General features: G+C 39.2%; 1 protein-coding gene and 1 pseudogene across 2 annotated transcripts in view; one reads left to right on the top strand and one right to left on the bottom strand.

Moving 5' to 3' along the window:
• RAPGEF5 (Rap guanine nucleotide exchange factor 5) overlaps positions 1–24,877 on the top strand; it is a 219,429-nt gene that overhangs the window by 104,395 nt on the left and 90,157 nt on the right. For both annotated transcript variants that reach the window (XM_063099133.1, XM_063099132.1), the window contains exons 8-9: positions 6,729–6,802; positions 16,368–16,493. In XM_063099133.1, coding sequence (XP_062955203.1) covers positions 6,729–6,802; positions 16,368–16,493 — 200 coding nt within the window. The remainder of the gene's footprint in view (positions 1–6,728; positions 6,803–16,367; positions 16,494–24,877) is intronic.
• On the bottom strand, positions 2,782–3,525 carry LOC134380162 (small ribosomal subunit protein uS5-like; annotated as a pseudogene).

Genomic DNA, 24,877 nt, shown 5'->3' with positions numbered 1-24,877 from the left:
GGCTGAACAGTTTGGAGCTGAGAAAAAAACTGTTGGGTCATTGGGGATCTTTTAAAGAGGTGTTCTAATGGCACTGGATGGGCCAGATTATGATACCATGTAGAGTGACTTGATAGTGAGTACTGACCCCTATGTTTTCAAGTTTTAACACTAAAAATAATATAGTAGTGAAGTGAAAGATTTCAACTATTTAGAAGAGAAGAGATTTGAGCATTTGGAAGGATTTGGAAGCATTGTGCTGTATTCTGTAAGCATTTCATACTGCAAGCTTGTTTCCACGCCATCTCACGGGGAATGTATTCCTTGCTGTATGTGGATGAAAGGTTGTTGAGGGGCCTCCTAAGATAAATATTATGACCCTTCTCCAGGATGGTACAGAAAAATAGCTGGTTATTTAGATAATGAGGAACTGGGTTCTGCCTCCTGTGGCCTGGAAACACTGTGGTGTTTTCCTAACATTTCTATGTCCACAACACACATAAAAGATCCCGACCTAGTACTCGTCTTGTTGACGTTTGTGAAAAATACTAGTTGCAATGCATTTTGATCTTAAATTTTTTTCTATTCTATTCTATTTCATTAAAAAGGAAAAGAAACCTGGTCAGGATCCTCATGAGTGGATTTGTTTGTCTGCTGTATCCTTAACTGAGGCAGAGATGAACTGCCACAGAGACGAATTGCCATAGAGACGTATGTTTTATATGGGAGGACTAGGACAGGTTACTTCACCTCACTAGTTTCAGCTTTCTCATCTGTAAGGTGTGGATGATTTTACCTGCCCAACTCTTCAGATTGAATGTCAGCTGAGACCTTTTGTGAAAGATTTCTTTCTGTAAAAATGCTGCTCAGGTGAAAGATTATATTGCCAAAACTTTAATTCTTGACAAAGTACCCAACCCATTATTTTTCTTAATTATATTTGCTGGTTTCTCACATTGAGACTTGAAATGCTAAATTTCTGTCTATAATACAAATGTTGTTTGGTTTGTAAGTTTCTTTTTAAAATTGGTTGGTTGATTTTAAAAGAATGGCCTCAACTATAGTCACCTGGTGCATTATAATCATTGTGTGTGTCATGTTTTCTGTTAATGTGGGTCTTACCTTTACAAAATTGTTCAGCACAAATTAAATAAGCATCATTTTGAAAGGACATCAATCCCTTTTACATGTAAGTAATATTATTAGTCGAGTTCTAAGAGAGTTTTCTTAGCATCCATCCCAGTAAGTTGTGGAGGGAAAGAAAACCTGTTGTTGTTCCCAAGGCAATAAGAAAGTGGTATCAAGGCAAGCAAGTGGTATCCTTGGAGGCTGTTAACAGTAGCTCATCTTGAATCCCTCTTGGCTAATTTACAAATAGATACATTTAAACTAGGAGCCACTATGTGACTTATTGTTAATAATCCATATATATTCTTAGTTTGCTTGTGGGCTCTAATGCTCACTGTAAAGCTAGGGCTAATGTCAGAGTCCTGCCAACATAGCCAATTTTCAAGCTACATGACTACGCCACTTGTAAAGTAAGGCAAATCATAATTAAAGCCAAAATGTTTCATTTTTTTAGTTATACTAAGTTTCCATTTATATTGTCAGAGCTAGGGCTCAGACCCTTCAAACCCATTGTATAGACTGGGTCACCAGACCCCTCACAGGCAGGTCCATGCTAGGTAATTGGGAAAGATCCCAGGAACTGTTGGCAGACGACACAAGCTCAGTCCTGAGCAGCAGCAGCAGTGGTGGAATCTCAGAGGGTTCTGGGGACTCTGGCAGCAACAGCCTCCAGCAGCAGTAGCGGCCGCCTCGGGGGCATCCCCAGGGTAGAGGCCATAGTGGATTAGAGCCACTCATCCTTTATACTTAAGTCCATAACCCAGGACACCTGGGTGCACATGCTCAATTACGTTAGATAATAACCAAGGAACACTTGGGCACACGTGCATATTTACATCAAATGCTCAGCAAGATTCTGAACATCTGAGGGGCCCTGACTATTTTCCTATGTTTTCCCAACACTCACTATTCGAAGTGTATGCTTTAGATCTTCTACTTGTGCCTTTTGTTATGGCCAGTTATATTCAAAGGCCATTTCTTGCTTTTAGGCTTTGTGTGTTGAGAGATAAGGAGGTGGTTTGTGTTGGCGGAGTGAGGCCCCTGGCCTCCCCAAGTCCCAGAAGCTGTCATTCCTGTGTACGTGTTCTGCAGGAGGGAACTGTCCCAGAATCAATATTTGCATAGGAAATGTTCCACAACCTATCCTTATTCTGATCAGATAAAAGAAAAATTAAACTCGAAAATCTAAATAACTGCTTCCTCCTCCTCCTACCAAATGAGCCACAGCACTAGAAGTCATGAAGAAAGTTTCTCCTTATTTATTCCTTGACGTTAACTACCTATTAAGGGTTAATAGAGCGTTCCCTTTTAGTTGACTCAACTATGTATTTCATGCAAGTGACTTCATGGGGTGATCATAAATCCTTAGAAGTCCAGGATAAGTAAGTTTTGTTCCCAAGTGGTATATGTGAACCATTGGCTAAAATGCATCCTTGGAATTGTAATTTCTCAGTATTTCCAAGAAAATAATATTTGTGTGTTGGAAGGGAACACTCTCTTTTCTTCATCATCAGGGTTTTAAGAGTCCAGCAGAACTTTGAGAGTCTCCCCAGCAAGCAGATTGAAATAGATTGTTGAGTGACTTTTTCCAAGTCATTTAACCTGCTTGTGTTTTCTTTTCTTTTTTTTTTTTTCCAGGCTTACTTAATTAACTTTATTTTCTTTCTATAAAAACTATGTTGTAGCCATAGCTGTAGCCTGGGTCCTCTGCATGGAGACTCGGGTGGGTCTTTGCAAGATGGTCAGTGAATTCCTGATAGGGAGACTTGGTGAACATGGCCTCCTTCCAGAGGTTGGGGGTCAGATAGCAATTGGTCTTGGAAAGGGCATCAAATGTGGGCTTGGCAAAGTTGCCCAGGGGAGCAGTGCAACCCCTGGCTGAGGTGTACCGGTCATCAATACCAGCCATTAGCAGCAGTTTCTAGGGCACAATGGCCGAGAAGATGCCAGTACCTCTGGGGGCAGGAATGAGGTACACTGGCACAGAGCTGCAGCAGCCTGTCACCTTTCAAGGGACAGTGTGGCCTTGCCAATCTCGTTTCCCCAGTAGCCTCTCCACATCTGGACAATGGAGAGCTTGGCCAGGGTGATGGCCCCTCGGATGGCAGTGGCTACCTCCTTGGAGCACTTAAAACCCAGACTGATGTGGCCATTGTAGTCCCCAATGAAGAAAAATGCCTTGAACGTGGTCCAGTAGCCAGCAGTGGTCTGCTTTTGCACTGGCCTAATCTTCAAAACTTTATCCTTGAGGGATTCTCCCAGAAAAAAGTCAATGATCTCAGACTCCCTGATGGGCAGGGAGAAGAGATAGATCTCCTCCAGAGACTTCATCTTCATGTCCTTGACCAAGCAGCCCAGCTTGGTAACAGGGATCCACTCCTTGTCCTCAGCCTTGCCTCTGTGAGCTCCACGGCCCCGTCCCCTGTCCCAGATGCCTCCCGTGGCCTCCCATTCCAGGCCTCTGGGCCCTCCCGCTGCACCAGCATTGTCCGCTATTTGTGTTCTCAGAGAAGTCTGCTTGTGTTTCTAATTCTCACTGTTAACAAATTTTGAGGTCTTCAAAGATGTGGCAATAAATGTTGTATTATTGTTGGGGATAAGAAATACAGTGCTGACTTTCTATCCCAACCTGCTTTTATGCTGTGTTCCTCCACTGATTCTATTTCTGTGTATTACAGATTATGCCTAAATCTCAAAAAAAAAAAAAAAAAAAGTGTTAACTCTCAATCATGAAATTATTTTCCTGCATGTACTATGTCCTAAATAAGATAAGGGAAAGAAATGCCTATACACCCAAACACTGTTGTTTTAAAAACGAAAACATTAATTTAGTTGGCTAAAATATTAAAAATTTTTGTTTTCTTTGTTTTCATCAAAGCTAGAAGTTTAAAGAGGAGAAATTTAAATAAAGCACAAATTAAGTAGCAAAGTATTATTGGTCTTCATGTGACATAACCCACACTGGTGGGTCATTAGTTTGCTCCCCAAAAGAATCTCTCCCCATTGCAGGGTGAGGAAAGCCTCCTGATATTATTTCCATTGGTTACATGGAGTTCCTTACTTCCACGATTGCATGTTTAAGTGGAATTTAAGATGCTGTTCTGTGTTTTATTTTTCCCTTTGTATTCTTGTCTCCAGTTTTTCAGAGAAAACATGAGTGTTTTTCTTTATTCTTATGTTCCTCCTAACTGAGCTACAGGGGACCCCATTTGAACAAGCATGAAAGGAACTTTTTGCCAATAATAGAGGATACCCACTTCCCCTGTTCCCTCCTTGCCTTTAGATGCTCAGCTGGTAGAAGTTAATCCTAGTTATCCGTCAAGTTTAAGGAGGAATTTCCCTCCTTTCATTTTCATAAATAGTTACAAAAGAAGTAGCTCATTATATAAGTAGGTGCAGTCTAGTAATACCATTTGGGTTCCTTGGGGATGGATTATTCATCTCAGTTAGCATCTACAGAGTCGTGTAGTATGCACAGGATTGTAGGTGGGTCCCATTGTACACACCTCACTGCAGGCATGAAGGGCATACAGAAGCAGAAGGTACATGAAGTGATATTTTAAAAATACACAGTAGAGAGCACACTATTTAAAAGTACACAAAATAATGCAAACTGAACTACAGTGGGTGACCTCACCATCAGGTAGGTTGGTATGTTTTGGGGGCTGCTTTTAATGGAGAGGGCAAAAGAGACGAATGGAGTGATGGATACAAGGAATAACTTATCCTACTTAGGAGTCACCCTTGGTTGCTGCTGCTTCATTCCCTTTTTTCCTCCCCCCATATTCAATTCATTGGCAAGTTGTGTCCATTTTGTCTACAAAATGCAGCTCAAGGCCTCCAGGTTTCTCCTGTTCATTGCTACCTTTCCGGTCTGAGCTGTTGTCATCTCCAGGTGAGATGATAGCAGTTCACCTAACTGGTCTCTGCTCTGCTCTTGGTTCTCACAAGCCTGTCTTCTGCAAAGAAGCCAAAAAGAACTTTTGAAAATATATATCAAATCATGCAATTCCCAATTTAAAATTCTTTTTTGTTTGTTTTAAGCAGTTCAAACAATATGCATTTATCATTTCACAGGACAGTATCTGTGGGTCAGGGGTCCAGGTGTCACTTTGTTGGGTGCTCAGCTCAGAGTCTTCCAATGCAGCAGTCAAGGTTTTCGCCAATGCTGCATTCTTTTATGGAGCTCAGGGTCCTCTTCCAGCTCACATGGCTATTAGCAGAATTCAGTTTGTATTTGTGGGACTGAAGCTCCTGTTTTCTTGTGGCTGTCATTTGAGGCCTCTTCTCAGTTTCTAGAGTTCACCCACATTTCCTGGCATGTGACCCCTTCATAGGCTTTTCACAACATAGGCACCTTACTACTTCAAGGCCAGCAAAAGAATCTTCCCAATTTAAAATTCTTTAGTCGTTCCCCATGTTCTTAGTCTCCAAACAGAATTTATCATGGCTTGTACTATCTCCAACCTTGTCACATGTCACTGTCTCCTGCCATGGGCCCAAATACCACTTCTTCAGAGAAGCACCGTCCCTGCCTCCTCTCTAAAATGACCTCTCTCAGTTGATTTTCTTCCATTTCCTCATTTCTTCATTTAAAACCCTTACCTTGATTTTTAATTTTATCTTATTTTAAAAAATTGTTATTATTGTTATTAGTTGTTGCTGTAGTAATAATTGTTGTTCATTGACTGTTTCCCTAGCTAGTACGTTTACTTCATGATGTCAGGGGCTTATCTGTCATCTTCACAGGAATAACCTCAGTGTCAGGCACATAGTAGATGGTCAATAAATATTTGTTAAGATGAAAGAGCAAGGTGAATAAAGAGAAAAGTAATCCAATCATGTTTGGATCAGAGTTGGGTAAAATATGTTTGGGTGTGGAATGTCAGTATGAAATTGGAAATTAAGAGAAAGTTAGAGGTTTCCAGGAAGCCCTTCAGTGATGTGCAGGAAAAGTTTAGACTTAGTAAGAAAGCAATATATAAGCCGAAGCCTCGCACTTGTTTTATTTTGGGGAGGACTGATTATTCTCGCAGTTGTGCCCAAACTGGATTGGATTAAGGAGAGGCTGGAATCGGGATTTTGTTGGAGGTTATCACACTATCGCAGAAAAGGTGATAAAGACTTGGATAGGGAGATGCTGGGAAAATATTGGCAAAGAAGTACACTCAGGACTCCACAGTTTAAAGTTTTGTGGTAACAATGCACCAAGCAACCCAGATATACAATATTGTTTCCTTTATTATAAGTCATTTAAAATGCCAGCCAGAAAACCACATTTAAAAAATATATGACTGCTGTCACATGAAATGAATAGAAGCCTTCATTTATACCCACTGCTTCCCCTTTGGTAGAACACAGTACTGCTGTGATGATATCTGGATGCGTTTAATTGAAGAGAAGAACTGAGATTAAATTATGCCACTGCCACTGATTTCATAAATGAGGTAATGCACATGAAAAGAACCTGGTGCTATTAACTTTTCATCCAAATACCAAAGAATACTCCTGATACTTACATTGTATTATTTTTTCCTGCCAAATTGCTATCTGAAGGAAAATTATCTGAAACATTTTTCTTATAATATTGCATTTGTTTAATATTCTCTCTTTTTTTAAAGCACTTGAACAAGATGATGAAAACAGTGACAAACACGTAACTGTAACAGAAACTGATGGCGTTCCAGATTCTCAGGTATGATTAATTCTGTGACAGCCCCTCTTTGTATTCTTCTCGGTTGAAAGCAGTGAGATAGTGCAGGTGTTTGCAAGTGATACAGGTTTTACCTTTTGTGTTCTGTAAATAGTCATATTACTAGAATAACGTACTTAGTTTTGATGTAAAAGTGTTTCACCAAAAGGGCCCTAAATTGCTAGTCATATTTATAATTTGGTTCATGAGGAGGGACAGGCAGAGAGACACTCCACTCCACAGAGAAAGCAAGGAAAGTGAGTGAAGATCCAGAAGGAGAGACCGCCCTCAGGGCAGACCGTTCCCTGAGAGGCACAGGATAACAGCCACTGACAGCACCAGCAGCCTGGGCATGGCCGGGCACGGAGTGCGATGCCTCACCTGCCAGAGAGTCTCTGCCAGCCCCCAGTATATACATCAAGGCATGGATATGCTTTTGGTAGCAACTCACTGCCAGGTACTTTTGTGTAATAAAAACTTTGGACACCCTCTTTCTCTCACTGTTAACTTCATATAAAAGTGGAGCATTTTAAAGACTCTTAACCTGGCTGACCCAGGGCACTTCACATTTAAGGTTCTAAGTCTGTTGATTCTGGTCAGAATAACCACGTTAACTTTTTCATCAAGATTGTACAAGTTGTAATGTTTTAATAAGTTCATATTGTTTTTCTACAGGATATTAAAAATGCTGCAATCTCCAAGTTGATACTGAAATTACACTTCAGGTTTCTAAGCAGACTTGCACAGGGATTCCCCAACTCACTGTATTTACTACTTTCTTGAAGACTTCTTAAATCAGTAAATTACTAGTGACATAAGTATTTCTAGATTTAATCTATTAGTCTTTATTTTGCACTTATTTATGGGCAAAAATCTGTTTGAATGCAATTTTATTTCTCAAAAGGATGCTCAGACCTTGCTCTTCACGACTTTGTGATTTTACTCAGTAATGTTGACATGATTTTATGATTTCATTTCTGTATGTGTTTATACATTTACAGGACATAAACAGGAATGAAATCATGAAAGCAGTGAATTGATAATTAGATCAGGAACAGATTCTGTTTAGGTTTGAAAGTTGACAGTTGTTTGGTGGGAGGCATAATTATGAGTGTCATAGGCCTAGGGTGGTGTATAGGAAGGAAGGCAGCTGTCACGTCCTCTGTTGTGTCTGAGAAAACTTGATCTGCTATCACGGTAGAACCACCAGTTTCATTGGCTTGATTCTGCAGGTCCATCTGTACAAATGCTCTGGGTAGAATCTGTAGTTCATATCATGTGAGGGGAGCTTGAAGAAAACTTTCGGAATTTCTCCATCAGATACCTAGGCAGAATTAGAAATGAATGTGCATATGTGGGTAATTTACACACACAATTTATTTATTTGATTGTGTGTGTGCATATATATATGTATAATTGCTTGAGCACCTATGTGGCAGGCTCCATGGTATTTCAAATTACTGCAGTCTTCACTCTAGACTACATTTTAAGCAAGTAAAGTGGAAATTGGTTTCTCATGCCTTCTTCCCCATATCTGATGAAATGTGGTGCTGTGGGGAAAATGCCCCTGGGCTGTTGAGAACTTTGGTATATGAAGGGTCAAGACGGTCACTAACTAGAGAGACTGGGCCCTGTTGTACACAGGTTTCCCACCTACCAAAGAACTCTAATTTCCCCTTATCTGTTGGTGTCCTTTTTCCTTCTCTCACTAAAAATATCTTTTCTATGTATGAAACTCCCTGTTTTAATGCTGTGACATGTGGGCCGAGTGAAGACAGCATGTGGATTTGTGTTTGCCTCCCAGCCCTTCTTCGTGGTAGATGGTGCCTTTGGGCAAGTTCCTCAGAGGCTCAAAACCTGTACGTTTCTGTAGGGTTCCCAAGCCTTAGTCACCATGGTGTTGCCTCTGTGCTGGGCATTACCTAGCATGTGTGGTTTTCATCTTTGTAAATGGAGATATTGTAAGATTGTCATGATGTTGAAATGAAGTGATATAAAAAAATGCCAGCAATCCTGGCACGTGGAGGAGGTTCAGTAAATGTCAGGCAGCATGAGGTTTAAGAGCGCTGCCTCCGGAGACAGACTGCCTGGGTTCTTTTCCTGGCTCTGCCACAGCAGCCTTAGGCAATTTAACTCAGTTCTCCTGTGCCTATATTCCTTTTCAGTAATAACACTGAGAGTTTAGACTCTGGAAGCACTTCATACGTACTAGACACTCTTCTAAGCTCCTTATTTTTATTAACGTTTTTAAACCTCACAACAAACCCAAGGAGGTAGATGATATAATTTCCACTACTTTACAGATGATCTGGTCAGCAGAGGGGACAGCTTTCACAATAAGGCAGTCTGGCTTTGTTGTCCTTGCTTTTAATAGGGGCTGGCCAGTTAGCTCAGTTGGTTAGAGCATGGTGCTGATAATACCGAGGTCACAGGTTCGGATTCCTGTACCAGCCAGCTACCAAAAAGCAAACACACACTGTGCAAACTGCCTTTCTAACTTCTGTAAAATGGGAATAATTGTTTGGTTGTTTTGAAGTGAGGCATTTAGAACAGTGCCTGGCACACAGTGAGCACTCAGTACAGTTAGCTTCTAACCCTTATTATCATGATCATCTATCTCACTGCATTCTGGTTTGAATATTTGATATCTAACAAGGCTGGGGTGCAGTATTACTCTCTGCCATTATGGTATCTTCACATACACAGAACATTCTAGTCTCTTCATTCTTTTTCTAGGACTAAAGAATTAAAGAACCTTTGTCAAAATGTATTGGAGTTTTGCCAGTGTATTGAAATTTAGCTTAAGGGTTTTAACGTGATCCTCCATGAGTAATGTATAATGTGTAGAACTTTGGAAATTCTTGCCTCGATTTACTTGGCCATTCATTGTCTCCTATCCCTCCATTTGAATCAATTATTTTAATAAGTGATAATAATTGTCAGTTATACAAATTAATGGCCAAATATTTTATAATTTCTCAGTAGCCAAAGGTAACTTTTTTTTGAAAATATACTGAAAAAAGCTCTTATTCAAGGGCTGTCATAGAAAACAGATGATCCTTTTCAATCCTTTATATTGAAATTTATTAGAGTTTGCTTAGTCTCTTTTTTTTTCACTTCTTTATTATTTTTCAACTTTGCTGCCCTGCTTAGCAGTGTGGTCAATAATGGATACAATCTGAGCTGCAGTTGCCCTCAAATCAAAACAAGATAAAATACCGGTAACCTTCCAACTCCAGTCTGAAAGTTCAAGGAATCAAGTATACGAAATGAATGAACCCCTACTTTATCAACTATGTAATTTTACAATAGTCTATTTTGAGCTTAATCAGGAGGGATAATTCTGTAAGTACAATACATTAAGAAAGTATTTGAGGGAAATAGCTATTACAAGTTCCGTGTAACTGTGATTTCTGCCTCCTTCCCTGCTCTCAGCATGCTCTGGCAGGACGGGTCTCAATCAGTAGTGTATTAACACAGGTTATTCCACAAAGCAGGAGGACCATAGGAATGAACCTCCCTGAATGTCCATTGCCTCACCTGTGCACTGCGGGGCTGGGGGTTGCTGAATGGTTTCTAAGGCTCCATGATGTCCTGACATGGTGTCTGAGGCCTGTGACACTCTGCGAGTTAGTGAGCCTGCCTTGATATCACACTTTCTATTATGTTCATTTCTCACATGGATGCTTTGTAGTCCTTTCCCCAATTATCAAAAGGCATATTTTTCTATCCCCAAGATAACTTTTTCATAGTTCTCTTTTGTTCCGCAAAGAAAGCTAAGAAAATGAATACTTGCTTACCTAAAATTATTATATTTTTGACTATGAACTATCTTCTGAATTTTCCTGGAAAGAATCCTTAATGTTTTCTGGTTTTGGATATAGGTACATACAGTTAGATAATGTATCATCCCAACCCATCAGTGTTTTATTTAGTTGTTTATGTTTTCTGTTTAAAATAGCCCCCCCCCCAAATCTATGAATTTCTATTCAAGATTTAATTTTTAATAAAATGAATGTATTATGTAGTAATCAATAAAAATTTATCTGAGCACCCTGAACTGTTATTGAACAGCATTTGCATCAAATAGCATTCTATTATTGCAGAACTGCTTTCATGAAAGATGGTCTCTTTCTTCCTGGTTTTCCTTCCCATGATGGCAATTTTTGCATGATATTTTACCCGGATGTTTTAGAAAAAGTGATTTTTAAAGTTGAGATAATGCAAAAGATGTTTCCATACATAGAATTATGGTATTTCACCTTTTGTCGCAGAAAGATTGTTCATTTATTGTCCATGTGGTCTTTCCTAAGGGAATTCTGTCCAAGTTTCCTTTTACCATTAAGGGAAAGGACCCAACGTATTTATGACTCAGTTTATAAAGGAAACAGACTTTTCATTTACATTCATAACATTTCTCTTCTTAGATACTGAAAATCATATGAATAGCTTAAATTATATATTACAAAGATTTTTCTTTTCAAAACAGACCGTGGTATAAGGCTCTTTAATTCTTTTGACAGTTACACATTAATCTTTTATTTTTTCTGGCTTAGCAGTGTTAGGTAAACTGTTTGCAATTAATTTCACATAGATAAATTAAGTAGACCAAAAATGTGAAAGTCTAGATCAAGGGCTGTTAGTTATCTTGCTCCTCCTGCCATAACAAAGCTCCCAAAATATATTAATAAATTCATGGGTTTCTTGAATTAAATCACTAAATTATGGAGCTGTGACAGGCACCCCCAGAGAACATCTGATTTAGCATGGTGCTTCCGAAGAGCACTGCCTTATAAACCAGCTAGGATGTATGGTTGTCTCTCTGAGCTTTAAGTTTTCTCTAGGGAATGAGGAAGCATTCATAACCCTCTTTGAAAGCCTTTTAAAATAGTTTTTAAACTATTAAGCCTTTTTAAATATATAAGGAGTTCTATAGAAGTGATTATCTTGTGAAAAATGCATGTAGAAATTATGCAGAAACCAGAAAATCAAGACTGCTGTATTCCTTCTTTAATAATAAGCTGTGAAGTAAAAAAAATTATTGTTAGTCGGGAACCCATTTTTAAAAATAGCATTTTGTGTTTAAAATACATATATGAGGGCTGGCTGGTTAGCTCTCTCGGTTAGAATGCAGTCCTGATAATACCAAGCACCAGAGTTAAGGGCTCAGATCACCAGCCAGCGCTCCCCCCACCCCCCTGCAAAAAAATCACATTTGATTTGTGTATCCAAGTACATGGTTCTAATAAAAATGTTTCCTCCTGAAAGAAAAGTCTGTATTTAGGACCCTAATCATATGATGCTGAATGAAGAATGTTTAGAGTTCCTTAAAAATCATGTTCACACAGAGATCAAAACCAAATAATTATGACCTCTTAAATTTCCTTTACTTAATTTTTTTATTGCTGATGCTTATCAGCTGTTTATACATATATATATATATATATAGGACCCACAGAGAGAAGGAAAAGACTGTCTCCAAATCAGAGACTGTGGGGACTTTGGAGCCTGTGCTGGTGAGAGAGGGTAACAGGCTCCATACTGCTCTCACCTGGGTACCCCCCCCCAGCTCACCCCCACCTGGGCAACACATACCCTCTGCATACAGGGGGCCACTGGGGAACAGAGAGAGGTCAGGACTAATCCATCCCACTACTGAATGAAGCACAGAGTAGGTTCCGAGGTGGGAGGGTCATTCACATTCTCTGTCCACCAGCGGGACAGTACATTAAACACGGTGAGGGTGAAATGGAAGGAGAGAGAAGAAAGCCTAAGTGGTCAACATAAATGAATTCCTTTAAGTGTCAAAATAATTTAAGAATATTTATCATTTGTGAGCAGAAATCACCCTAGTTTCCTTGCCTTCCCAGTTGAAAGGAGGATACTTAAAACCCTTAAACCTGTTTTACTTTCTCTAGTATTGATTGAAAGAGCATCTTCATGATCCGCCCATATATTTAGCATTGTCTCAGGTTGTGGGCTCCATTAAAATCCTGACAAACAGAAGGATTCCCTGAGGAGAATGGCTAGGATAGTGGAAGGATCTAAAAATAAAATGGAGTGAGTCCTCATGCTTGACAGTCTTACACCACTTCCCTTGTGCAGTTTCCTCTTCTCTTAAGCCAGGAGTTAACTGCCGCCTGTTTTTGTAAATAAAGTGTTACTGGAACATAGCTGTGCTCATTCGTTTACGTATCGTCTCCTGCTGACTGCAGAATTGAGTCGTTGCCGCACAGACCCCATGACCCATGAAGCCTAGAGTATTTACTGTCCGGCCCTTTACAAAAATAGCCAACACTTGCAACTTAAATGACTGTTGTGTGTCTTCTTTTCTCATACCTCCAGCATCTTCTCCCTACAATCCTTACTCTCAGCTAATAACTTGACTTCTCATTTTTCTGGGAAATAGAAGCCTTCAGAAAGAATTTACACGTTTCTACCACCAAATGTGCAAACCTCCCTGTGTATTTACTCTCCTGTTCCAGAGGGTGAAATATGCATGTTCGTATTTCTGTCTGGGGTAGATCTTTATCCTCTCTTTCCTACTCAAGGACATCACTCTTGAAGATGCCCTGCCTCCCTCCTGCATCATCACACTTCCCTCTCTACTGGGTGATTTCAATACGCATAAATGGGCTGGAACATCCCTCATCATGAGACCAGCAAGCAAAACTCCCAACAACTGCACTCTTCAGCTGGTGTCCCAGTCCTCGTCACCCAACTCCTCAGAAGAGTTGTCTCCCAGTCTCTGTTGAACCTGTGCTAATAAAGCTTTTGTCCTTACCATTTCAGAATGAAATTGCTCTAGTTGAAGTCACCAATTACTTTTGTCAAATTCAGTGTCAGTTATTTTGAGCCCTCTTACTCAATGTTTCAGCAGTTATTCATGGTTTTTCGCTTCTCCTCTTGGAGACACCTTCACTGCTCTCCAGATTCTTCTCCTGGAGCCACTCCTCTTTAGTCTCCTTTTCTGATTAACTCCTCACTTTCCCAGTATCTCAACATTAGACTCAGTTCCTGGATTTCCATCACTCCACTGGTAAAACCCGAGGGATACTATCTATACTCTGATTAATCCTGAATTCGTATCTCCAGCTTGGATTTCTCCCCCAAACCTCCAGGCTGCCAACCCAGCAACTCCACTTGGATGTCTTTCCAATCTCAGTAAATGACAACTCCATCCTTCCAACTGCTCAGGTCAAATATTTTGGAGACTACCAAACAACATAATCCGCTGGTCCTAGTTTTGAAATATATCCAGTTTCTAACCATTCCTTACCATCTCCACCTCTACTACGCATTCCAAGCCAACTCTTACATGAAAACCAGTCTCCGAACTGGTCTTCTAGCTTCACCTATGCCTCCCATCTAACCCAGAGCACAGAATGATCCTGGTAAAATGTAAGTCAGATTATGCCAATCCTCTGTTCAAACCTTCCAAAGGATTTTATCTCATTCAGAAAAAGAATCCAAACTCCTTGTATAGCCTGTGTAAGGAAACTACATGATCTGGTCCTGTATCACTTCTCTGACCAGTCCTACCGGTGTCTTCCTTGCCAGCTCTGTTCCAGCCATGCTGTTCTCATTTCTTGTCCTTGAACATGCCAGATACACCCAAGCCTCAGGACCCCTGCACTTGCTGTCTGTCTGCAACGTGCTTCCCCTGGACATCAACATCACCCCATCCTTACTTCCTTTAGGTTCCCAATCAACTGTCATCTTACTAGAGAATCCTTCCCTGACATTTCCATCTTAATAATACCTCCAATAATGTATCTGTCCCCATACCCTACTTTATTTTCCTTCCTATCATATATTACTCCTGATATTTTATACCTAGATGTTATATAGTCTACATCCTTTGTGATGTGAGATGTCATTCTTGTTATTCACTGCTGTGTCCCCAGAACCTATAGTAGATCACTGCTCATATAAAATCTGTTGAGTGAATGAATGAATGAAATAATTTAGGGAACTAGGTGTATGTATGTATATGTATATATATATATATATATATATATGCATATATATATACACACACATATGTGTGTGTATATATATGTGGAGAATACTAAAAGGAGGATATAATAAATATTTGTATTTAACTATTTGAAAGATTGTCATATTGGATAAGAAATAGGCCTAGTTTAAGTTGCTTTAAAAGGCAAATCTAGTACTCGTGGGTTGAAGTTGAATGGTTTCAGAGTTTTGTCGAGTGTGATAAGTGACTTTCCAACAATTCTGGCTGTTCAACAGTATACGGACTTTGTTATGATAAACTGAGATCTTTGTCTAAGGAAACTAAAAAGGAATGGGAAAACCACTTGTGAAGGATGTTGTAAAAATAAATCTCCTGACAACAAGCTGTACTCCTTAAACATGTAAAATGAAAAACATTTTAAAAATAAGAAAATAAATCTTTTGGTGGAGGAATTCCACTTGTTGTCCTCTGGGAGTGTGTGATTTGGGCTGCTTCAAGGATTTCTTTTGTTTCCTTCCTAGTTGGAGGAACTGGTAGATAAAGAGATGTCACTGCCCACGGGAGTAAATATTTAGTCGTTGTTTTGCCTGGATGGTTCCATTTCTCTGCCCACTCAGCATGAGTATCTTTAGCACAAACTTGTAAGACTGTGAAGTTTTGGGTCACTCGCTGGCCCTTTCCCCATATTTGGTCAAGTTACTAAGTACATTCAAATCCTGTAGGTTGTGCTGGGTAAAACAAAGATTCCATAGTTTTGATTGTTCCTGCCAAGTATAACTTCAGATTTCTTATTAGATCATGTCTTGGTATGTCAGTATGAACCATTTTGGAAAGAATTTGAGCAGAAACAGTTCCTAATTTGTGTGTAAGAATGAACGTATTTTTTTCTATTCTAAAGTCCTAGATTTGCTTACCTCCTCATATTGTTACTACCTAGGTGATTTGACCTAATAAAAAATATGATGCTTTATGTATAGTTGCCAAACCCCGATGAATGAAATTTTAAGCTTTCTTTTTCCCCATTATTTTTAATAAAAATTTTCACCGTTTTTCATGCAGCATTAGGGATATTTTTCCAGTTGTAAAATAAAAGTACTTTGTGATCTTGTTAACTGTGTATTTGTATATGGAATGATCTGGTGGAGCTAAAGAATTGGGAGGTTGTATAGTGTTATTTTTAGGACTCTGTATCACTTCACCCTTTTTGCCAGAGTGGTTCCTGGCTAACTTTCCCATGAGTTTTTAACCTTTTGCTAGGCTTTGCTTATGTAACAGGAAACAGGCTGTCAGGAACAAACAAATAGTGGCATATCAGGCTCACACTTAGCAGCAAATGATTTAGTTTGCTCTGCCCTTCACTGTCTTAAAGTAGACTGATACACAATATCAACTTTAAGTCTTTTGGCATGGCATTCCTAGATTAAAATACTTTAATTTCAATTTTGGAAAGGCAAAATATTTTACCAAGACCATGATTTAATCCAGGAGTCAGAAAAAATGAGCTTATTATAAGGTGAAATTTGCAGTGGTGTCATGTCCTGGGACTGTGGATTTAAGTATATCTTCGCTTTTTCTCCAACTCTTAAGGCAGGGGTGATGTGCAAACTTCAAGAGAGAGATGATATCGGACGAATCGAACTGGTCCAGAAGCTGGCAAGAGAAAACTGTCAGTTTTTGCAGACGGACAAAAAAGAGCAGGAGAAGTCTGAACACGTAAGCCTTTTTCCTCTTGGGGACACAGGTTTGAAGGGAAGGAAAATGTTTCTGCCTGGCTGTATGTTTGAAGGAAAGAATATTTTTAAATTCTTTAGGTCGTGGGCTTTTCTCCTCGAAAAGTATCTTCCTTAGTAAAAATGACAACTGCCCGTATCTCTAAGCCAGTTGTTTATGACAGTGAATTTATAAGGGAACTCTTCTCAAAAGTAAATCATGTAGAGATATGAGAATACATTTAAGCAAATATGAATGCATTGCCACTTATGATCCTGATTTGATGGCTTTCAAGTTTGACTTTAGAAGTTCCGTCTGATAGTTTGGAGAATATGAATTTTGAAAGAGCATTCTGATGTACTTGTATGTTTACTTACTGGGGTGGATCTAGTTACCAAACAAATGTATCCCAAGTCATTAGAAATAGATAACAGAGGAACAGATTATAGATGCTCTCACTGAGTGGGAGGGTCAGAAGGGAGTTTTCCGAGTATCTTACAAATGCTTGTGTTCCAACAAGAGTTATATTGTTTGGATGTAGTTAAAACTGGAGGAAAAGGACATTCTGCTTGGTCCTCCTGAAAGCAGTTATTCAGCTTGAGCCTTAGAACTGAGAATGCTGCCGTCATGGAGAAGACAAGGGGATCACTTTCTTCTGCTACACATTGTTGTCTGTTGGTTTTGTTGTTGTTGTTTCTAAGACTTCACTCTCAGTGCCGCCCTATCCAGGATTGCTCGTGAAGGGCAAAATTCCTCTGTGCTTATGAACGTATTTCTCTGACTTAAATTTTTCCTTGGAATTTTATTTCCAACCATTTCCAAGGGGGAAAAAGTTGTTTCATGCTTTTTCTGCTCCAAGTGCATTAGTACAAATGACAGGGTTTTACTGAGCAGGAGGGGAGGTGAGATGTTGAAGGCTGGCTGGCTGTTTAGTTTAATGACACAGCACATCTCTAACAATGCAACATTGAATTGTAACTGTTAGTGTCTCAAGGGGGAGAATAAGACAGTTTCAAAGCCTTGTGATTGCACCGTTTTGGGGTGGCTATTGACTGTAAGAGCAGTGGAAGTATCTGGCACCTTGATTTTGCTAGGTACTATTGAAAAGTTTAGGAGCTTGTTTAAGTTGTTAAAAGCACCCCGAAGGTGGACTATATCAAAGACTGACTCCTAACCTCCGTTGTGTCCTTAGGATATTTGAGTAGCTTAATTTTCTCAAAGCAGTACTCCTTTTGATTCATTTTAATTAGAAGAGCAACCGTTTCCATATGTCATATATGATTGATTTTAAGATGCACATTTCCTTACATTTTAGCATCTTTGAAATCAGGATGAGTCTTAACCATTAAGCATAGAAAAACATGACATAGTTTAATTGTGAGCATTTTCTTTCCTAGTGGCCCCTAAAATGAGTGCTTTATCTTACAATTGACTGCAGATTAGATGCAGTTAACCAGTGACAACTTGAGGTAGAGCGTGATCTTACAAAATCAAAGAGTAGAGTGCCACTTCACCAAAGTTAGAAATCTTCAGCTTTAGGGCCGGCCCGTGGCTCACTTGGGGGAGTGTGGTGCTGATAACACCAAGGCCACAGGTTCGGATCCCTATATAGGGATGGCCGGTTAGCTCACTTGGGAGAGCGTGGTGCTGACAACACCAAGTCAAGGGTTAAGATCCCCTTACTGGTCATCTTTTAAAGAAAAAAAGAAAGAAAGAAATCTTCAGCTTTAGGCCACAAACACTTTATGCTTGTTAAAAAGATACCTGTGTTGCCTTTGTCTTATATTTAGTTCAATCCAGAATACTGTAAATAGTTACAGCTAAGGAGATTATAACACCCTCCAAATATGTAACTATAGAAATCTGAACTTGGTGCTGATAATTATAAAGGACTTCAACATGAGACAGAAATTTAGTGGCCAAAGATTTCCAGCTTTGCTTATGGTATTTGCTCGTTACCTTTAAACTTTCATTTTAAGTTTGTAAAATAGATCTCTAAGGTTTTTTTGTTTCTTGCAAGAATGTCATATGATGGATGCATTAACAACTATGAAATGTTTGTGCTTCTGAGAGAAATGATGGTATAATAAATAGACATTGGAATTATAACTTTTTCTATGTAGACTTTCCTGTGAAGCCTAAAGTAAGGAAAGGTGAACATTAAGGATCTTTCTCTTTTTAGTGATAATATAAACTCAACCATTCTGTGATCTCCCTTCTGTAGGATGACATCAGGTGACCCGGTGTTTAACTCTCAAGGCTGATGTTGCTATTGTGCTCCACTAAATGAATTATTTAATACTAGATGCTTACACTTTTTACAGTAATTTATTAGAAATAAGAACCACCTGATAGTATATTTTAATCTTCTATGTCTTAAGCATTTGATATATCTATACCTTTGCTTACCCATCAATTTCACAGTGTTCATGAGACTAATGCAGCATTTTAATTTTTCTTGTTCTTACTTTTTACTATCAGTCATCTACTCCTGCGCATGGAAACTCAGTCACAGCACACAGCATATACAGAGGAAACCGCAGTTTACTTAATGTAAACCTAGGTCTGCAGTTTCTTCTTCTGGTTACAACAACAAAGTCCAAATCCTGGAGTCACGTATAGATTTCCTTTCTTTTATGATTCTAAGATACTTTATCTACCTCATCTACCATTCTTGGGCCAAAGCTAATTAAGTAGACAGGGGTACGATTTGAGTTAGAATCTAAATTGCTTATTGAATCATTCATTTTACTTCAAGTCGTTCTTTAAACCGTATTGCTTTTCTAGTTCTAGAATGCCTGCCACATCCCTTTTTATACATATGTGCCAAAGAGGAAGCTATGTTTAAGTACTATGCGTGGGGAGACATGAACTTGAAAAAAAATAAAGCCTTTGTTGCTGGTATATCTTGTTACAAATTGAAGGGGATTAGAGCATTCTGAGTAGGCATTTCTAATATTTTCTTAAACTGGTAAATGCCATGATTATAAATACATGCAATTAGAAAAACACTTCACTCTAGGCTTTTTTGCAAAGTGTTTTTGAAATTAAGAAAAAAAAGTTCAATGTATAATTATCACAGGTTTCTCTGGTAGCACTTGGTTTTCTTATTTTCTATTGACTAGCTGTAGGCAAAATTAGGCAGCCCTCATTCCTAAGTGCTGAAAATTATGTGAGTACTTTAAGAAGGGGATAGAAATGGGCTATGTCTTGTAAGCATTATGATAGTAGGATTAACATTTAGGCATTAATTCTTTAAAGAAATTACCTCTTATGTATTTCCTAATCTTTTTATTTATTTTAACATTTACTTGTACATACCTGTAGGGTACAGTGTGTTGTTTCAATACGTGCATAGACTGCACAGTGATTCACTTAGGGTAGATAGAGTAGTTTTGTACCCATTAGCCCACCACTTCTCCTCCTATGACTATATCAATAGAGGAAGAGGCATTTGTTACCAAATGGGGACTTTTGAACTTGACCCTGAAGGAGAACTAATGGTCATAGAGAAAGACAGGGTGGAGCATTTCAGGCAGAGAGACGAGCGGGAAGACACGTGACTGAAGTACTGGATGATTCATGGGGATAGAAAGGGGTAGGTAGAAAGGAGGATAAACTTTGGTTGGGAAAGGCCCAGTGAGCCACCCTAAGGAGTTTAGACTTGCCTTTCTGGCAAAGGAAGCTATCAATGAAGGGAATTGGCATAATCAGATGTGGTCTTTGTAAGATCTCTCTGGCATTGGTTTAGAGGAAAAATTGGGAAAGGAAAAGGGAGTGTCAGAGAGAACCCTTAGAAAGCTATTGTAGTAAGTTGGGTGAGAAATGTAAGTCTGACCCAGGGCAGTGACTATGGAAGCTGAGAAGGTGGTAGATGCTGAGGGTCATTTAGATGGTAGAATTGGCAGAATGTGATGGCTGGTAATGGAAGTTGTGTGTGTTATTTTATATTAAGCAATTTTTGAATTTATATTAAGATTTCTTTGGTATAGTGGTGGGCATAAGAATGTTCTGTTTATCAATGGAATGGATTGGTCACCTTTGCCAAAATGTGTGAGCTATTTACCTTGCTTCGTTTTCCTGCAGTAAATTTTAGGTGTCTGAGATGTTAGTACTTAAATGAATTATTAGGTGGGGGTTCTGCTAGTAGTATGGGGACTACATAAACTTTTCAAACCAGACCCATTGAAAATACCTTAAGTAGAGAGAATCTCTGGTAGCCCTCAAATGAACTGGCTTATTTGCCAAAGCTTTTTGGCATTTGCTACAATGATATGTGTGCCTTCTTCAGGATTAACTGGTTTTAATGTTGCTCTCCTGATCTAAATAGTCTGAGCTGGTGTTACTATGCTGTTAATTCTAGAGTATTCCCCATCATTCATTCACTAAACTTTTATTTAAGCTGATATTATAGAGGATACAAAATAACTGTAGTGGCTACTGCCCTCAAGAAATATAGTCTAGTTGTGGAGAAAAGACATTGACAGAAATAACTGGGATGCAAGGAGGCAGCCATGAGAATCCCAAGAGAGATTCAAATGTGTTAGAAGAAGAATTTACACTGGGGGAGACAGAATTCTCTCTTATAGAGTTTGACTTGGACCTTAAAGTAGGTTTTGGGTTGGATTTAAACAATTCAAATTAAATAAGTGCATTCCTAAAGGGAAGAATAGCATTAGAAAATGCACAGAGATGTCAAAATACAAGATTCTTTTTGGAAATCTGAAACTATTGTGTGACCAGATTACCTGAGCTGGAGGTGGAAGAAGAGGCAGGAGAAAGAAGATTTAGTGAGAAATGAGACTGGGACCAGACTGTAGAGGATTTTGAGGGCTGAGAAGTTTCAGTTTGTTCTAGAACTAATAAGGAGCCATTGAGTATTTGGTTTTATTAGTTTTTGTAAAAAAGGAGGATGAGGCTGGCCCTTGTGAGGTAAATGATATTATTTTAGTCTGCTAGATTAGAAAGCAGAGGCTGCTGAGTGACGAAGCAGAGCGGGCCAGAGTGAACTCAAGTCCGATTTTGTCTGGAGCGTATCTTCCTCAGCCATCACCACAGGGGGTGAGCACTGATAGGGGGCCAGGAATCAGAGATGACAAGAATCATGATGGTCCTGAGAAAGAGAGAACAGACCAGGAGAGCAGCCCTGGAGGAAAGAGAGAAGGATTATGTAGGAAGAGAGGGTGGTGGTGGCTGTGGGAGGATAAAGAAAGGCTGCTTGCTTAGTTTGAGTCCTTTACTTTGATTTGAAAAGCAGATAAATGGTTCATTTTTAATATCAGTAAAATAGCTGCATTGAAGTGTATGTCTAGATGTGCATCCTATTTTCTGGAATACAACTGCACTATTTATCAGGAAACCGAAACTATATTTTTCCTGAAATATACCTTATACTTTTTAGCATATTAAAGTGTAGATTAGAAATCCCAGCAGCTCCTAAACTGACTGCCCGATTTCCAGTTCTAGAAATGAGGATCTACGAAATGTATGTGAAAACCGTGTTCAGCAATGCTTTCCCTAGGGACCCTGTCTTTATCCCTCCCTCTCCCCACCCCATTTTCTTCAGCTCCTTTGTTAAGTCTGGGGACCCACCCTACTTCCTTCCCCTCTACTAACTCACTCATGAAATATGGGCGGGAAGGGGATTTTGCACGTTCTGAAATTGAATCTTGGCATAGGCTGCTGCTATGGTAGGGTCCCTATCACTCAGCCTCAACCGGAATTTCCTTTTCCCTGTTTCCTGCAGCCTCATCCTGGAATTCTGCCTACGTCAAAGGGTTCCTTGTTTAAGGATTACTAGGAGAGAAGTGGTTTGGCATATTCTGGCTGCTGTCACTCTTAACTTTACATTTTAAAAGTTGGTCTCCACCTTTTCCCAGCTTTTATTTGGTCTGTTACTTGGTGGTTGTTTTTTTAAAGGCAGTTAAAAGTAAGGTGAAAAATCCTCTTTTTGCTCTATATGAAACAGTAAAAGGAAAAGTGGTTTTATCATTCTGTTTTCAAAAAGTTTATTAAAAAATAGAATTTGAAAGATAATATGAATCTTTACATGAATTTTTTGAAGTACCCTCATACATCTAAGGCAAGTAAAGTTTCAAGCAGTCTAGGCATTATTTGAGGTTTGACAAGAAACTACTTAAAGATAAATAGAATTTCATAACGTTATCGCTTAGTATCGAAAGCCAGAATTCAGATGTAATAGGTAATTCATAGTACATTAAGTTGCCCACCTATAAACTGAGACATCACCACATTGAAACCACGTTGTTTTTTTTTAATAACAAAATCCTGACTTTGTGTTGGGTTCATATTAAAATATCTTTTCATAGGAGATAGGCTTCCTTGAGTGAGTTGTTTTAATCCACTTTTGATTGGGATTAATATGGCCACAGAGTAACACAAAAGTAGAAGATAGTTCCTGCCTCCAAGAAGTTTACAATCTAGCTGGGGAAAGAATTTATACATGGACAACAAGTAACTATTCAAGACTGCATTTAATGAAGTGTCTAAATAATTTCACAGGCGTTTCAGAGAGAAGGAAAGAAATCTGTAAACACGTTTCACAACTGCAGTGATCCATGCTCTTCTCATTTACTCAAGAGCAAGGATTACAAGTTTGGTTCACTCTGTGTGCTCTTTAAATTCCAGTTTTTTCCTTTAGAAAAGTGGCAGCTAGATTGCCAGTGAAAGTCAGTGATATGCCCATGCTGCCTGCCGGAGCCATCTGCTCATTAGCTGTATTTTTAGGTTCTCGCAAGAAGCCCATTGCAAGTCCTGCCTTTTTAAAAAAAATTAGTTTGAGCGTTTTTAGTGAGAGAGGGATTTGTCATTATGCTATTTATTTTTTTCTTGAAATGTTCAAGTTTATTTTAAAAGGCCCAATTAAGAAGAAAATTGATACTGGCTCAGTGAGTTTGATTTACCAAACCCGTATTATCAAAGGATCTTTTTATTCCCAGCTGTACAGATGCTGCTCCTAGTTTATTAGGTTCTCATTCTTGTAAAATTAAAACAGCCATATCATCTACAGTACGTATGAGAAATCATTAAAGTGAGGTATTGAAAGAGGTCGGTTTTCTTTGGCTTTCACCCATCCTCAGTGGTATATCTCATCCCAGACCCTGGGTGACCTTACTTTTTTTCTTCTCTCCCCACATCAAGGCTTGATCTGCATTAATAGATGGTGGTCTGATCAGATAGCACTGATTATATCCTTTGGTGTTTTGATTTTAATTGGGTTTATAATGGGTGCTTTCAGACAAAAAGTTAGGAAAAACATGTACAGACAGATGGACAGTCCTTTGTGATAACTGTGCACTACCAAGGCTTGAAGAAATTAAAGGAAGAGATATCAAGGAATAAGGAGACACAGGTATCAACTTAGACTATGCCTTGGTTCCCAGGGACTTCCCTGATATATCACTGTTTTGTGGATCTAATGCTCTGCAAGGAATTCAGAGGCTGAATTTATAGTCACCTGTGTGGTAAGTGCTGTGCTGGTGATGAGGAAGAGACAGAATCTGAAAGGACAGGAGAGTTACAAGAAATGAGGAGTGGCAGGCATTCCAGGCAGGAATGACAAGGGGTCTGGGGCAGAGCGGACCGGGCAACTCGAGAAGCAGAATGTAATGGCCAGAAAGGAAGCATGGACAGGGAGACACAGGGGCCTTGCAGGCTTAGCCAGACACGGGGTGCTAAGAGCAACATCAAGCTCGTGTGAAGGGGTTAAGCAAGAGGGAGAAAGATTTATTCGATTCACATGTTCAAGATTCCTCTGCTGCAGTGTGGGCAGTGGGTTTGAAGGAGAAGAATGGGTCACGCTCATTCCTTCAAAGCTTTCTGTCCTCACAGTTGTCTTTGTTGGTTTCACCGGAAGCAGTAACCAGCATACACCGTAAGGATTTGCTGTGAGGAGCTCAAATCCAGGACTTCACTTCCACTGAAGACAGAATGTCCGTTATATCTCAATTCTAATCTACTAGCTTTACCCTAAAATACATTACTGCATCATCATTTTTCTTTAAAAATTTGACTTGGATTCAGTCCTGGTTTTGTAGAAATGAATTTTGAGCATGCATATCATGTGAATACCTTTTGTGAATAGACACCATGCAGGCAGATATGTTCACTTCAAGTGTCTCTTACTCTGCTACATGATATTTGCCTCCTACTGCTTCAGCCAAAGTTTGGTGATTTCTGAGTGACTCAGATACTTTAGTTGATAAAGATTAGGAAAAGGAATTTATAAAAGATTTCAATGTACGATGCAAAGAACTTTTTTTCCTTTTGCAGTGGAAAGTGGGTGGGAAGGAAGAATTCCATCTGGCATCCAGCAGCCCTAAATGTTGTTTTAAGATAGCAAAAAATAGAAGATTGCTGAAAATATC

Source organism: Cynocephalus volans, chromosome 6 (genome assembly GCF_027409185.1).
Source record: "Cynocephalus volans isolate mCynVol1 chromosome 6, mCynVol1.pri, whole genome shotgun sequence".
Lineage (NCBI taxonomy): Eukaryota > Metazoa > Chordata > Mammalia > Dermoptera > Cynocephalidae > Cynocephalus > Cynocephalus volans.
This window is presented reverse-complemented; position numbering and strand designations above follow the sequence as displayed.